The 15,382-nt window shown below is 46.6% G+C and overlaps 1 protein-coding gene across 2 annotated transcripts in view; it reads left to right on the forward strand.

Moving 5' to 3' along the window:
- L2HGDH (L-2-hydroxyglutarate dehydrogenase) overlaps positions 1–15,382 on the forward strand; it is a 37,549-nt gene that overhangs the window by 642 nt on the left and 21,525 nt on the right. Inside the window, exons 2-11 of one of the 2 annotated variants that reach the window (XR_003530776.1) lie at positions 138–253; positions 1,270–1,421; positions 3,876–4,007; positions 4,584–4,746; positions 5,256–5,290; positions 6,256–6,423; positions 7,782–7,939; positions 9,415–9,546; positions 11,160–11,409; positions 14,144–14,155. Coding sequence is in view for 1 of the 2 variants with exons in the window: in XM_027662470.1 (XP_027518271.1) it covers positions 138–253; positions 1,270–1,421; positions 3,876–4,007; positions 4,584–4,746; positions 5,256–5,290; positions 6,256–6,423; positions 7,782–7,939; positions 9,415–9,546; positions 11,160–11,355 (1,252 nt within the window). In the remaining variant the exon portion in view is untranslated. Of the gene's footprint in view, positions 1–137; positions 254–1,269; positions 1,422–3,875; positions 4,008–4,583; positions 4,747–5,255; positions 5,291–6,255; positions 6,424–7,781; positions 7,940–9,414; positions 9,547–11,159; positions 12,687–14,143; positions 14,156–15,382 lie in introns of those variants that run through there. The other variant, XM_027662470.1, reaches the window with a different exon arrangement.

Below are 15,382 nucleotides of genomic sequence, written 5' to 3' on the forward strand. Positions count from 1 at the left end.
CCCCTGCTCCCTATCCTTTTCCCCTTTCCCCTCTTCCCTATCCCCTACACTCCCTATATCCCCTCTGTTCCCTACATCCCTATATTCCCTGTACCCCCTCTCCCCCTCCCCTGACGGCCGTGTCGGTGTCTCCGCAGCACTTTTGACGTGGTGGTGGTGGGTGCCGGGATCGTGGGACTGGCAGCAGCCCGGGAGCTCATCCAGCGTCACCCCTCGCTGTCCTTCGCCGTGCTGGAGAAGGAGAAGGAGCTGGGTACGGAGCGGGTGAGGTGACCAGTCCTTCCAGAGGCTGTGCCAAAGCACACGCTGCCAAAACCTCAGGATTTCATGGACATCCCTGTAGCTGCTGTGGGAGAGCCCTTGTCACTGAAGTGGGTGATGGATGTCCTATCCCTGGAAGTGTCCAAGGCCAGGTTGGATGGGGCTTGGAGCAACCTGGGCTAGTGGAAGGTGTCCCTGCCCATGGCAGGGGGTGGAACAAGATGGGCTTTAAGATCCCTCACAACCCAAACCACTCTGGGATTCTGTGATGATTTTCCCTTTGGGACCAGCATCTGCATTTCCTGGCACCACTGGCTTTACCCTAACAAAAAATTCCTTTTACTCTTCTCCCAAGGACACATCCTTCAGTGGAGAAGCAGAGTTTTCATCAGTCTGTGCTGCACTGCTGGGACTTCCAAGTCAAACTTTAAGCTGAAGTCAGACTTTAAACCTAATGTCAGACTTTAAGTTAAAAAATCGTGAATGTTCACTGTCTGAAAGCTCCAGGTCTGACTCCTGGGGCTCCAGCAGCTCAGGAATGTCAGGAGAGAGGACAAGGAGGGTGAACAACCAGAGTAAGGAGCAGTGCAGGTAGAAGGGCAAGGGTAGATCCTGCAGGGAGCTGAAGGAACCCCAGGGGATGGATACATTTAATTTTAAAAATTAGATTTCTTAAAATTAATTTTAGCATGTAAAATATTTTTATCTTATTTATTTATTTGCTCTTGGAGGAAAAACTTGTGGATTTGGGGGGGTTTCGTCCCTGTTGATCCAACACATAGTAAGGTGGGATGGATTATCATTAACCAGGACATGCTGTGTCACTGTTTCTCTAACCTTCTGAGACCAAGGGAGGAATTCACTGTGTTTGCTGTGCAGTTACTCATTTGAGCATCTCTTGCAACGCTGATTTAAGGCAGGACCTTCAAACAACCCACTTTTCAGGCAGCTGAAAGTGATTAAGTGTGAACAAATGTATTTTAATAATGTATTTTCCTTTCTCTTTAGCTCATCACCAGAGTGGAAATAACAGTGGTGTGATCCACAGTGGGATTTACTACACCCCTGGCTCCCTGAAGGCCAAGCTGTGTGTGCAGGGTGCAGCCCTCTGCTACCAGTACTGTGACCAGAAGGGAATTCCATACAAACAGTGTGGGAAGGTACAGGAATTCCTGTCTGTTCTTACCTTACCTTTGGAAACTGAGGCTGTGTGATGTACAGCACAGGCCTGGTTGTGGTCTTTTCTCAAAAATAGGAGTTTCTGCAACACTTACTGCCTTCGGGATGAATATCCCCTTTTGTTTTCTTGTTTCCAGCAACTCAAATCAGTTGCTTTTCTGGGTCTAAGTAATAATTCTCCTTATCTGTTGGCTGAGCTGGAACAGAATCATGGAATCACAACTTCCTCACGAGGGGCAGTGGAGGGGCAGCACTGATCTCTCTCTCTCACCAGAGACAGGACCCGAGGGAATGGCTGGAGCTGTGCCAGGAGAGGGTCAGGTTGGATCTCAGGACAAGGCTCTTCCCCCAGAGGGTGGTTGGCACTGCCCAGGCTCCCCAGGGCAGTGGGCACGGCCCCAAGGCTGCCAGAGCTCCAGGAGGGTTTGGACAATGCTCTCAGGGATTGTTGGGGTGTCCTGGGCAGGGTCAGGGATTGGACCGGATGATCCTTGTGGATCCCTTCCAGCTCAGGGAGTTCTGTGATCCCAGGTAATGATGGAATCCAACTCCCATGGAGGGGCACCTGTGTAGCTCCAAGGTGCCCCTCCATGGGAGTTGGATTCCATCATCCACACAGACTTTCACTATGTGCTTGCCAAACTTCCTGGCATATGAGGCTCTGAAAAGTCACAGTGACTTGAAAACCACTCCAGATGTGCCCCAGCTCCACATGTTCATCCCATGTTACATCCACCCACCACAGAAGGGTGGCTGCACTGATTCAGTCTGGGGTCTCCCCAACCCTATATCCTGTTTCTGGAGTTGTCTGTAAGCAGAGACCCAGGAAGGAAGGAGAAATGACAAGCAAATTATTAATTCTCCAACCTTTCAACTGTGTTCAGCTCAGGTTATGTTCTGAGCCTGAGCTCTTCCATCAGTGGTAACTCTCAATGAATTTCTCTTCCAAGTGTCTTTCCATTAAAGTCTTTTGCATCAGAGCACACTTTGAGGAGCACTTCCAGAGATCAACAACCCGCTCCATGGAGTTACATCACTTTGGAACTGGCTCCTACAACCTTCACCCAGTGGTCCCTGTCCCTTGTGCTAGAGGAGATGGTGAACTGTTGATCTGGGCTCACACTCTCCAAGTTGCACATAATTTAATATCTCCTCTTCCCCCAAAATCCTCTTTCCCAGCTGGTGAGTCTTACTCTGCTGTCATTCCTCTTGGAGAAGCTTTTTCATGGCTTTCCCTGTCCTGTCTTTGTGCTCTGAACCATTTCTAATTCAGTGTGTCTTGGGTACAAGGCAAGGAGTAGAGCTGTGCAGAGCATTCCAGGTGTGGTCAGACTCTGGAGTTTTGCAGTGAAATACTAGAGTTCTCTGTATTACCTCATATCCTTTTCCTAATTGTTCCTAAAATTCAGTTCAGGGCTCTCCAGCCATCACTAGGCTGCTGTTTCCATAGGATTGTCTCTCCTAACCCCGAGGTCTTGGCCCCGAGGGATAACTTTGAATTTCATAATTTTATATTGAGGCTGAGGCTGCTTTTTCTGATCATATGTTGCACCAAAGGAAGTTTAGATTAGATATTGAGAAAGAATTTTTTATGGAAAGGGTTGTTCAGCCCTGGCACAGCTGCCCAGGGCAGTGGTGGAGTCCCCATCCCCGGAGGGATTTAACAGCCCTGTGGATGTGGCACTGGGGGACATGGGTCAGTGGTGGCCTTGGCAGTGCTGGGTGATGGTTGGACTTGTGATCCTGGAGGGCTTTTCCAGCCCAAACAATTCCCTGATTCTGTGATACTTCCCTGGCAGTGTTCATTCCAGGGAAGAGGATGGCGAGGCTTTACAAGAAGTTTTACACAAAGCAGCCCCAGGCTTGGAGAGCTTCATGCCTGTGGGCCAGACCTGAGCTAGGCCTGGAAGTATTATGGGTATTATGGTCTGTGCAAACCTGGCACAGGTAATTCAAGGTAATCCACCTCCTGTGGTAGTTGTGAGCAAACTCCATATGGGTAAATGAAGTGGAGCTGGTGCAGTCACCATGTCAGAACATACCTTTATTCTCTTACTGAGGCTGAGATTTGCACCTCTTGGGTTTTAAGTTCAGTTTTATTTACTTTTGAAACATCCCAGTGGCTCTTTAAATTCATATTCCCTTCATTCACATTCAGATTTGTAGTCTCGTGGTACTTTTTGCAAATATTACCCCTTGACAGTAACTTCAAACTGCAGTTTAACGTTTGGTTTTTTCACTCTCCATAATACACTAGTGCTTTGTCAGCACTGATATTAAATTATAGAATCTTGTGCAACCAACCATTTCCCCCCTCTTCCCTTGATTTATATCATTCCCTGTTCACTCATTCCCTGTTGCTTGGGCTCGGTGCCAGACCTGCCCTGGCTCTGTGTGTTTTGCTCACTGCTGTGCCCTTGTTGTCTCTCCCACAGCTGATTGTAGCCGTGGAACAGGATGAAATCCCGAGGCTCAAGGCTCTGTATGAGAGGGGGCTGCAGAACAACGTCCCAGGGCTGAAACTCATCGGGGCAAAGGAAATCCAAGCCAAGGAGCCCTTCTGCAGGGTAAGGGAATTGTCCTGCTTCTCATTAGCTCAGTTTCTCAGGTGACAACATGTTATAGTTTAACATAAATATGCTCCTGGCCTTGAGGTAATTTCCACGAGTGACAAGTTCAGAAGAGCCTGAAAATTCCTTCCCGTGTCTGAGTTTCAGTCCAGTTGCTTCCTCCAGGAGTGGTTGTTATGTAGGACTTCTCAGCCTGTTTATTTTCACAGCAGGAGAAACATGTGGAGTTTATGGAATACAGATTTGTTGTCAATGAGTCTATCTTTGATTGAAAGGAAAACCTGGATATAAATTCCCTGTGCTGTTTCATCTGGCATCTTGCTGTTGGTGTTATGAGTGGTCGTAGGAGCAGACAAAAATTATCTGGAAAAGAACCTTTTTTTTTTTTTAATCCTTTTTTTTTTTTTGTCTTGTGAACATTTTGTCTCTGCTCCTTAAAACATTCTTTGCGTGTTCAAGATCCAGCTGAGCAAGTGGGGAGACACCAGCACTCCCTTCTCATGGCAGTGCACATCATTCCAGATGGAATATTCCAGCCTTCACTCTTCTTCTGTGTCTTTAATGCCATTCCAGGGTCTGATGGCCCTTGATTCTCCATACACTGGCATTGTGAATTACAAACAAGTGGCCCAGTCCTATGCTGAAGATTTCCAGGAAGCAGGTGGGACAATCTTGACAGATTTTGAAGTCACAAACATGGAGATGGCTAAAGAAAGTTCTCCAGGAAGTGAAGATGGTAAGGCAGGCGTTTTTTTTTGCCCTCCATTTGTTTTAACTGTAATGAATTTTTGAACCTTTCTGTCTCCTAGGGATGAGGAAAAAGGCAAAATTATGTTAGTGAGAGTATTCAGCAAACTCACTTTGGGGTTTATTTGCAAGCAGGTCACCCTTCAGCTGAAACATTTCAAGCTGATGGAAAAAAACAACAGTAGAATTGAGGAATAAGGTTGTTCTCTCCCATTAAAATCAGATTTAGCTGAATCTTTCATGTGTGTTCTTGTGATAGTGAGTTTTCCTTATCCTAGAAGGCAGGTTGGATCTGTCCTGGCTCACATGTGGAAGAATAAAAAAAATCCCTATTCATAAATACAGTTATGTCCAAAAACATCAGTTATGACAACTATAGTTGTTCCATAACTTGAAGATATTCCAAAGGAGAAATCCCTCCTGGTAACAAGCTGCATGTTCTGTCACTTCTCTGTTACTTGTTCCATTAATTCCTTCTCTTGTCCAATTCTGTTACAGGACTGAAGCACCCAGTCATTGTTAGGAACAAAAAGGTAAGAACGAAGCAGAAGTTTAAGTTCCTTACAGGAAGCTGTTTCTCCTTTTCTTAAGACTTTTTTTTCCTTGAGTCCTGGTGGATTAATCATCTCAGCCTGATTTAATAAAACAGCTGCAATCAGTTCTTAACAATGAGCATGTTCAAATTTTATGATGATAATAATAATGTAAAATAATTAAGTGTAACTTTTCTGCTGCCTCACTTGTGTTTTACTGTCCCTTATCTGCTTTATTTGCCCAATCTTACTCTCGTAATCTTTCCAAGGATTCCTTTTATGACTTGTCCATTTGGTGACAAACTCCTCTTTTCCTGTTTGCTTTTGGACTTTGGCATCTATAAAGTGATAAGGAGGGATTTAGCATCATTTTATTGTCATTTTATTATAAGAAAGCCACAAGCAGATGTAAAACACCTGCATATGCAGGTGGTGTTCCTGCAAGTCAGAGCTGCCCAGGAAATGTGGTTGTGACCTTGTCACCTTCAAGCAAGAATATCTGGACCAAAACCAACTTCAAAACCCTTCCAGTATTTTATATATTTAGTTCTGCTGGTTTTTTTTCTTCTGTTTTTGCTCTTTCATTATAAAGTAGCTTCCAAAATCTGTTAAGATTCCTTCACCAAATACTGGTATTTTTTGATGCAAATATTTTTAGTTGAAAGAAAAATCCCCATAGAATTTAAAAACAAATACTAAATAATGAGCTAAATAAATGGGTAATAGTTTGTGATTTGATTTTCTTTAATTAGATTATAAGGTGTTTAAATATTTAGCAGCCCTCCATATCTGTGTGCTGTGAATTTTTGGGTCTGAAAAAGCCTCGTTACCGCTCCCGCCCTGTGGGGTGAAATCAATGACCAGCCTTATTTATCCAAACATGCATGGTTGTGGTTTTTCCTGAGTTGCTTTTAAGTAGATATGTTGAATTTTTGTGTGTTTTGGGGTCTGTTCTTTTCCAAAAGGGTGAGGAAATCTCCTGTGGGCACCTTTTGACCTGTGCAGGGCTTTACTCCGACCGCCTCTCCGAGATCAGTGGCTGCAGCCCCGAGCCCAGGATTGTCCCATTCCGGGGGGATTATTTGGTGCTGAAACCAGAAAAGTGCTATTTGGTGAAAGGGAATATTTACCCGGTATGTTTTCCCTGGACTGTGGGCTCCAAGAACTGCTAAAACTGCAGAAACAGGGCAAAATTCCGGGGTTATTTTTGTTAGGGATGCTCAACTCGTGGATGGAGGTTGGGGTGTTTTTTGACAGAAACTCTGGCTTATTTCTCTATGTTCTAAAATAAATCTGTAGGGAGGATTCAGAAGTCTCAATGAGAGACAACAGTAAATAATTATTTCTTATTTACTTTTTTAAAATTATTATTTAAATAGTTATAACAGTCCTGTGTAATGTATTTATTGATAGTCTGAATGAGAGGATTGACTGTACCCTCAGGAAGCTCACAGGGGACACTGGAGGTCTTTTCCAAACTAAATGATTCTGGGGTGAAACACAGGGTTTAATCTCATGTGCTAATATCCACTTATTACTTTATTAATTATTTATTAATTATTATTTTATCAATGCCAGTTATATATCAGTTCTAATACCAGTTAAATACCCGATTATTAACTAATACCAGACTTAAATATTTGCCTCTCAGCCTCATTTTTTAATTAGCTTTGCTTTGTGTCATTAAAAAAATAGACATGGGAGGAAAAGGACAACCCTTCCACCATCTAAAATAGACAAATAATGGGATGAAGAGGAGCAATCCCAGAGAGAAAGTATAGTTATAAAGCAAGAAGAGGGAATTTCTGGGGCAGCATTTTAGCTAATTCTGCAGTACATTGAAATGCTGCCTTTCTGAATATGAGCTTGAATTTGCCTGGATCTTTAGGAAAATTGTGGAACTCTGAGTATTGGGTGTTTGTCTGACCTCTTTTCAGCAGGGAATCATCCAGGATCCTGTCTTGGGATGGGAGGGAGGAACTGGAACAAAAAAGGAAACTGCAGATGTATTATTATTGTTGTTGTTGTTGCTGCAGATTTTTTATTATTATTATTATTATTATTATTATTATTATTATTATTATTATTTAGTGTTAATATTAATCAGACCTGCTGAGTGCAGGTTGTTCTGAGCTGTACAGGCCTGTGAGGTTTCCCTAATATTGTGTAGTCCCTTTTATTGCAGTGTAATTGCTGCTGGTGAATAGCATTAGTGTGTCTTTGGTTTTGTTGTGGGTTGATTTATATCCTGAGAAATCATGTGGACTTTTGTTTTCCCCCTGTTTGTTTTCCTTCTAAGATTCAGCCCTACCTTCCTGAATCATCTTCGGTGTTTTAATTAATTACAAGCTATAACCGCACAATTAACGAGCAGAAAAACAGGAGACAATTTTATGGTTCAGTGACTGGGATTTGGTTGTGGTGGTTGGAAATAAACCAGCCCAATTTACTGTTTGTAGCAGCTGCAATAACTCCTGTAATCCCACTTCAGGTTCCCAACCCTCGGTTCCCCTTCCTGGGATTCCATTTCACGCCCAGGATGGACGGCAGTGTCTGGCTTGGACCTAATGCAGTGTTGGCCTTTAAGAGAGAGGGCTACAACCTGTTTGACTTCAGCACTGGAGACTTTTTGGATGCTGTAACCTACAGGTGAAGCTTTGTCTTTTTGTCTGCTGGGATGCTCTTTTTTTAAATATCCGCTTCTCGCTAAAAATCCTGCTTTCCCCGAGTTTTTGGTGTGTTTAAAGACAGTTGTGCCGGGAAAGGTGGAATTCTCCAAGGCATTTGGCTTCGTGTGATTTATATTTGAATTTTCATAAACCAGCAGGACATGTCTCAGCCAGTCTGGGAATGTGGCTGCTCATCAGAAGGTGCTGGTGGAGCTATTCCAGGAATGGTTTTTGTCCAGTGCACTGTAATACTTTAATCAACCCAGACAGTGTGATTAAAATACCTGAAGAAGATTCTTGGGAGAGAGACAGGCTGGGAGAGCTGGGGGTGTCCAGCCTGGAGAAAAGAAGGATCCAAGGAGACCTCAGAGCCCCTTCCAGAGCCTAAAGGGGCTCCAGGAGAGCTGGAGAGGGACTGGGGGCAAGGGATGGAGGGGCAGAACAACCAGGAATGGCTTCCCACTGCCAGAGGGCAGGGTTAGGTGGAATACTGGGAAGGAATTCCTGGCTGTGAGGGTGGTGAGGCCCTGGCACAGGTTGCCCAGAGAAGCTGTGGCTGCCCCTGGATCCCTGGAAGTGTCCCAGGCCAGGCTGGATGGGGCTTGGAGCAACCTGGGCTAGTGGAAGGTGTCCCTGCCCGTGGCAGGGGGTGGAATGAGATGGGATTTAAGGTCCCTTCCAACCCAAACTATCCTGGGATTCTGTGATCTGTAGGAATGCTTATTACCAAGTGCTCAATTTTGGAAATTAGACTTGAAAAACAATATGAAAATATTATGGAGGATCCAAGGAAAGGCTGAAAAACAGGTCAGGGCACTGGAAAAGAGCTTTCTGTCAAACAGCTCAATTTAATTCAGTTTATTGAGTAAATAGTTGAAAGCACCTTTATCATTGCCTATGGATTTTTATAGGGGAAGACTTGAGGAAAGCAGAGCAAGCAAACAAGGTTTGCAAAGACACAGCAAGATTCAGTGACTGAAAGCTGAGGGGTTTGGGAGTGTGATGAACTTTTCAGGATGACTGTGGGGAAAAAGTCCCAAGTGTCATGTCTGTCTTCCCTTGGCATTTGACTGGACCAGAGAAAAATGCTGGATGTAGGAAGGAAGCTCATATCATTCCACCCTGTGCCATGGGCAGGGACACTTTCCACTATCCCAGGTTGCTCCAAGCTCCATCCAACCCATCTGTGAACATTTCCAGGACTGGAGTTCAGAGTTAATTCCCTGAAAATGTAAATGCAATGCTCCATCCCTGTGAAAAAAGATTTATTGAAGCAGGGAAGGGCAAACATATGTTCCTCAAATAAAGCATATGGGATCCCCGATGCTGGGAATGGGAATTCCCGCCGTGCAGTTCCATTTGCTGCCTTCCTTGACAGCTTTAGTTGGACCTGGCTGCATTTTGGTGGGAGATTTGTTTTTGCTGCAGTGATTTTTTTTGTTTTCCTCCCTGCAGTGGGCTGTGGAAGCTCGTGCTCAGGAACGTGTCCTACGGCGTGGGGGAGATGTACAGAGCCTGTTCCCTCAGTGCTCAGGTGAAGCAGCTCCAGAGGTTCATCCCTGAGGTCACCACCAATGACGTGCTCAGGTAAAGGAAGCTTTTCCTGTCAGGAACACCCGGGGGCTCTGTTCAAAATCTTGTTTTAACAGGGGCAAACATGGCATGGACTCTCTCTCCTCCTGCACCAAAATATGTTACTAAAGCTCAGAGCTGTCTCCAGCTCTGGGGTCCCAGCACAGGAAGGACATGGAGCTGTTGGAGTGAGTCCAGAGGAGGCACTGAGATGATCAGAGGGATGAATCACCTCTGCTATGAGAAAGGCTGGGACAACTGGGATTGTTCAGCCTGGAGAGGAGAAGCTTTGGGGTGACCTGATTGTGGCCTTCCAAGACATGAAGGAGCTGACAGAAAAAATGGAGAGAGACTATTGACAAGGGCCTGGAGGGACAGAACAAGGGGGAATGGCTTCCCACTGCCAGAGGGCAGGGATAGGTGGGATATTGAGAAGAAATTCTTGGCTTTGAGGGTGGGGAGGCCCTGGCACAGGTTGCCCAGAGAAGCTGTGGCTGCCCCTGGATCCCTGGAAGTGTTCCAGGCCAGGTTGGATGGGGCTTGGAGCAACCTGGGCTAGTGGAAGGTGTCCCTGCCCATGGCAGGGGATGGAATGAGCTGGGCTTTAAGGTCCCTTCCAACCCAAACCATTCTGTGACACTTTGCACAGGAAAATTTTCTACATGGTATTTGCTTGTGTACAGGCAGGTTTGATGAATAGTTATGTGACTTTCTACACTCTCCAGAGCCTGAAATGAACTCTTGTGACATATCCTCTATGAAGAAAAGGCCTCTTTATCCTAGTGACACATTCAGTAGCCTGAACATAATGTGAGTTCACAAAGGAAGCAAAACATGAAATTCAGGGGGGAAACCAGACTGTGAGTTTCTACTGAGTGAATAGTGACTGAGTTTAATCATCTCAATAAAATTGTATTTGGTTTCTTGCTGTGTGGAGAGAGAAACTAATTCAGAGGAGTTCAGAAATTCCAAAGGGACTGAAGAGGCTCGTGAGGAAAGAGGAGGCATTTGAGTACATGGAGGTGGGTTTAACTGTCCGAACATTTGCAGGGAGAAAATACAGAATAAGAAAAGGCCAGCCATGGTGAGAAGGAGTTACCCAGGTCTGGCAGCACACCAGGGGCATGAAATTCATGTCTTACAAGGTTTGGTGTTTCAAAACAAAGGGTTTCCTTCTTGGAAAGACAGGGCATGTTTGTGTCAGTGTGGGAGAGTAACTTCTCAACCAGGAAGGACAGAGGAGATCCTCTGCTTGACTGCCTGCCCTTGTTCTGTGGCAGTGATCTCTTGCTGGAAAGGGTGATCAGGCATTGGAAGGGGCTGCCCAGGGAGGTTTGGAGTCCCCATTCCTGGAGGTGTCCAAGGAATGACTGGACGTGGCACTCAGTGCTCTGGGCTGGTGGGGATCGGCCACAGGTTGGACTGGATGGTCTGGGAGGGCTTTTCCAACCTCAGCGATTCCATGACTGTGAGACATCCCCTGCTCTGCCTCACGAGTGTTCAAGCTCCCCTAAAAGGCTTTGACTCCACACTCTGCCTTCCTCACTGTCCCCCTTCCCAAGGGAATTGATCTCCCGACTCCACCAGCAGCAGGAAAATGTCTCCTGAGCTCCTCCTTGGTTTTGCAGGGGCCCCTCTGGAGTGAGAGCTCAGGCGCTGGACAGCGCCGGGAATTTGGTGGATGACTTTGTGTTCGATGGAGGCACTGGAGGCCTCGGGAGCAGAGTCCTCCATGTCAGGAACGCCCCTTCTCCCGCTGCCACCTCCTCCCTCGCCATCGCCGGGATGATCGCGGACGAAGCCAAGAGACGCTTTGAGTTGTGAGGGACTGGAAGCTGTTGGGGAGGTTTCCCTCTGGAATGTGGGACTGACTGAACTTCTTAAGGGCACAGATCAAACAGGCGACGTGGTGCTTTCCAGGCCGGCGGAAAACCAGCATTTGGAATGTTCTCCTTTGCCCATGACTTCTCGGCGTCGTGGATTAAGGAGTTGTGGTGCCTGGTGAGGTCCAGCCACCTGCAAGGGGGGCTTGTCCACCTGAGGAACCAGCACAACTTGAGGGTCTCCAGCCACAGGTGGAGCAGGAAGAGCCTCTGTGGTGGGATTATCCGTATTATTCCCATGCCTCTGGTTGGAACGTTGCCTCCTCGGAGAACTGGTGGGTCTGAAAAACCACAGGCACGGGGTGGTTCTCTGGGTGATTCCTCTCTGATTCCGTTTAAATTGGAGCCTACAGCCCTCTAGATTACATGAAAGTAATGGAATAGAAGGATAAGCCCTGCTTAAGGGTCCTGCTGATATGGAATTAAGGGTTTTATCAGAGATTGAAAACAATGTTCAGAGCCTTTGACGTGAATGTAGATTATTTCACAGAAAAATAAGCTTAGCAAGGATTACCAAACCCAAGTCCATTTAGATGTGCAATTCAGATACACTGTCTGATCACTGCCTCTATTTGTTATAGAGCTGAAAATGGAAATATGGACATAAACAGTCATTTTTCATTTAATTTACAGCTGGGAATCAGCACTGATCAGAAACTATTTCAGTGGGTTTGGGTTTTTTTTTTACCTTTGAATACTGGTAATGCAGCAGGAGCTGATCTTAGTGCAAGCTGTTGAGCAATCCAGAGGAAATGGTCTTTGCAAAAGCAAATGTGAAGGGAGGGAAGCTCCAGAAACCTGCCTTAATTGAGTCATGTTGTTTCCCTGGGAGCCCAAACAGGGATGAGTCAGGGAGGCTTCCCATTTCCCACAGGGCTGGCACAGGGGGAGCTCAGACAGTGCTGGTGACTCTTCTGAACTCTGTTGATACTCAGCTTTTATCAGAGATAGACCTGGAAGAGTCTGGGGAGAGAGAGATGTCAAATAATCCTGGTCCTGAGCTGAGTTATCTCGGTGTGCTCTGCAGCGTTGCTATAAAACAGAATTTTATGGCCTCAGGGACAAAGTGCTTGCTGATACTTGTAAAGCAGAAGTTCACAGGATGTTGGCTAACACAGATCACTGTGGGCAGTTTGTACCAGGCAAGCTGACACACATTTTTCATGAAAAAGTGATTTTCTGAACTCCTCTGAGCATGAAGTGTGGGTTAGCACAGGAGGGCAGGTGTGTGGCTGATGTTTTACTGTGCAGAGCTGAGACACTTTTGAGGGGGGGAAAAAAGGGCTTAACCTGCCTTTTTTTTTTTCCTTAATTTTTTTCTCCTGGTGACACCTGCTTTACCAGAAAAGCGACTCCTGGAAATTCAAACCCCCTCAAAGCAAAGCTTTGCTCGCTGTTCCGAGCCCCAAATACCAGGAGACAGAGATTCAGTTATTCCAGATGCTCCAGTGCCACAGGGATGTGTAAAACTCCTCACTGTGGAACAATCCTCTCTTCCCTCCCTGCCAGAAGTGTTGCCTCTCAACAGTAAATCCTACAAAAGGGTTGCAAAACCAACTTCCTCCCACACGAGGTGTGGCCCTGACATGTATTAACAGAATAAGGAACACTGAAATGTAAAGCAGACAGAGACCAGGGGGAATCTTAAGTCAGCACATTTCCCTGTGTTTCTTTCCTCTCAGGTGATGGTTATTTTGGGGTAAAGTTTAATTGAAACTTAAATTATGAATCTTGATGTAGCATTCTGTGAAATACAAATATTTTTAGAGATAAAAGTTATAAACTGTCGTTAAAAAAATGACTTCAGAGATTATAATAATGGGGTTTCAGACATAAATCTTGTTGCCCATGAAGCGTGAAAATGTATTAATTTATTTTCCAAATGGGTCTAATTCATTTTGATGACTTTATAAATGTGCCTTTTTCTATTATGATTAAAATAGTGTGGTGGGTTTTTTTTTTGAATTGCTGTAAAATCCATGTGTTTCTCCTGACTCAGAGAAAAGTTTCACTGGTATTTGCTAATTCTCCCCTGAATTAGGCAGGATATTGCTCTGTATGACAGGAATTACTTTATTTAGGAGGGGGGGACACATGACCAAACTTGTCTTCCTAAATTATCTTATCTGTGCTTCTCACACCTCACAGCTTTTCCTCACTAGACAGAACTGGTCTTGAGGCTGATCTGGGCCTGTCGTGGCACGTGGGATGGGAATTCCTGACATTCTGAATAAATGTGTGGACAAACTCAATTTGTTCCCCAGAAGTGTCATAGAATCATGGAATCCCAGACTGGTTTTGGGTTGGAAGGGGCCTTAAAGACCAGCCAGTTCCACCCCCTGCCATGGGCAGGGACACCTTCCACTAGCCCAAGTTGCTCCAAGCCCTCTTCCAGCCTGGCCTTGGACAGTTCCAGGGATTCAGGGGCAGCCACAGCTTCTCTGGGCAACCTGTGCCAGGGCCTCCCCACCCTCCCAGCCAGGAATTCCTTCCCTGTCTAAACCAATGACTCTGGGAAGAGTTTGCAGTCCCAGATCCGTGGAACTGCAGGTCCGTGGATCACACCACAATTATCCCGAGGTCACACTTGGAATTACCTTTTTCTTCTTCCTCACAGTTTGGGGTTGAGGAACAAGTGTTTTCCCCCAGAAATAAGTGTTTTGGTGGGAACCTCCCAGGCTGCTCTGGTGGGGCAGGAAAGTTGAGCCACAGAGCACAAGGAGTTGTTGCTGCCTCTGGAAGTGCCGGGTTCCTCCAGGAAATCTGTCACAGAGAAGGATCTCACTGGCAGAGAGGCACTTTTTTTTCCTGGTTTAATTTATCCACTCCTTTTGTAGACCAGTCTTAAAATGGGAAGTAGGGGGTAGATAAGGTGTCAGATTTGGATATGATGCTGTTGGGAGGGAAATGAGGGGAAGTTTGGCTGGAGTTGGGTGGCCACTGGATGGAGGGAACAGTGACAGTGGCATTCTCCGGGGTAGGGAGGGAAACTGCCTCCAGGTAAGGATGGAAACAGTCTCCAGGTAGGGAGGAATACAGCCTCCAGGTAGGGAAACAATCTCCAAGTAGGGAAGGAAACAGCCTCCAGGTCGAGAGAAAAACAGTCTACCCGTAGGGATGGAAACAGCCTCCAGGTAGGGAGGAATACAGTCTCCAGGTAGGGAAAGAAACTGTCTCCAGGTAGGCAGATAACCTCCAAGCAGGGAGGGAAACAACCTCCAAGCAGGGAGGGAAACAGCCTCCAGGCAGGGAGAAGAACAGTCTCCAGGCAGGGAAACTGCCTCCAGGTAGGGAGGGAAACTGCCTCCAGGTGGGAAGCAACACAGCCTCCAGGCAGGGGAGAAAGCTGCCCCCAAGTAAGGATGAAAAGAGCCTCCAGGTACAGAGGAAAACTACCTCCAGGCAGGGAAATAACCTCCAAGTAGGGAGGGAAAGAGCGTTCATGTAGGGAGGAATACAGCCTCCACATAGGGATGGAAAGTGCCTCCAGATAGGGAGAGGCACATCCCCCAGGAGGGAGAAGCACAACCTCCAGGTAGGAATGGAAACTGCCTCTGGGTAGGGAGAACAGCACCCACGTAGGGAGGAAAACTGCCCCCAAGTAAGGATGGAAACAGCCTCCAGGTGGGGAAATAACCTCCAAGCAAGGGAGGGAAGCAGCCTTCGGGTAAGGATTGGAAACAAGCTCCAAGCAGGCAGAGGCACAGCCTCCAGGCAGGACTGGAAACAGCCTCCAGGAAGGGAGAGAAACTGCCTCCAGGTAGGGAAATAACTTCTAAGCGGGGATGGAAACAGCCTCCAGGCGGGGATACACCTTCCAGCCGGGGCGATCCCCCGCGGGCCGGGAGCACCCTCAGGCCCCGGAGCGGGACGGGCCCCGCTCCCGGCGGCGCCCGCGGGGGGCGCTGCGGGCTCAGTGCGCAGGCGCGCAGGGCGGCGGCGGCAGCGGGGCCGCAGCGAGCGGGGCC

Source organism: Corapipo altera, unplaced genomic scaffold (genome assembly GCF_003945725.1).
Source record: "Corapipo altera isolate COAL_440 unplaced genomic scaffold, ASM394572v1 169, whole genome shotgun sequence".
Taxonomy (NCBI): domain Eukaryota; kingdom Metazoa; phylum Chordata; class Aves; order Passeriformes; family Pipridae; genus Corapipo; species Corapipo altera.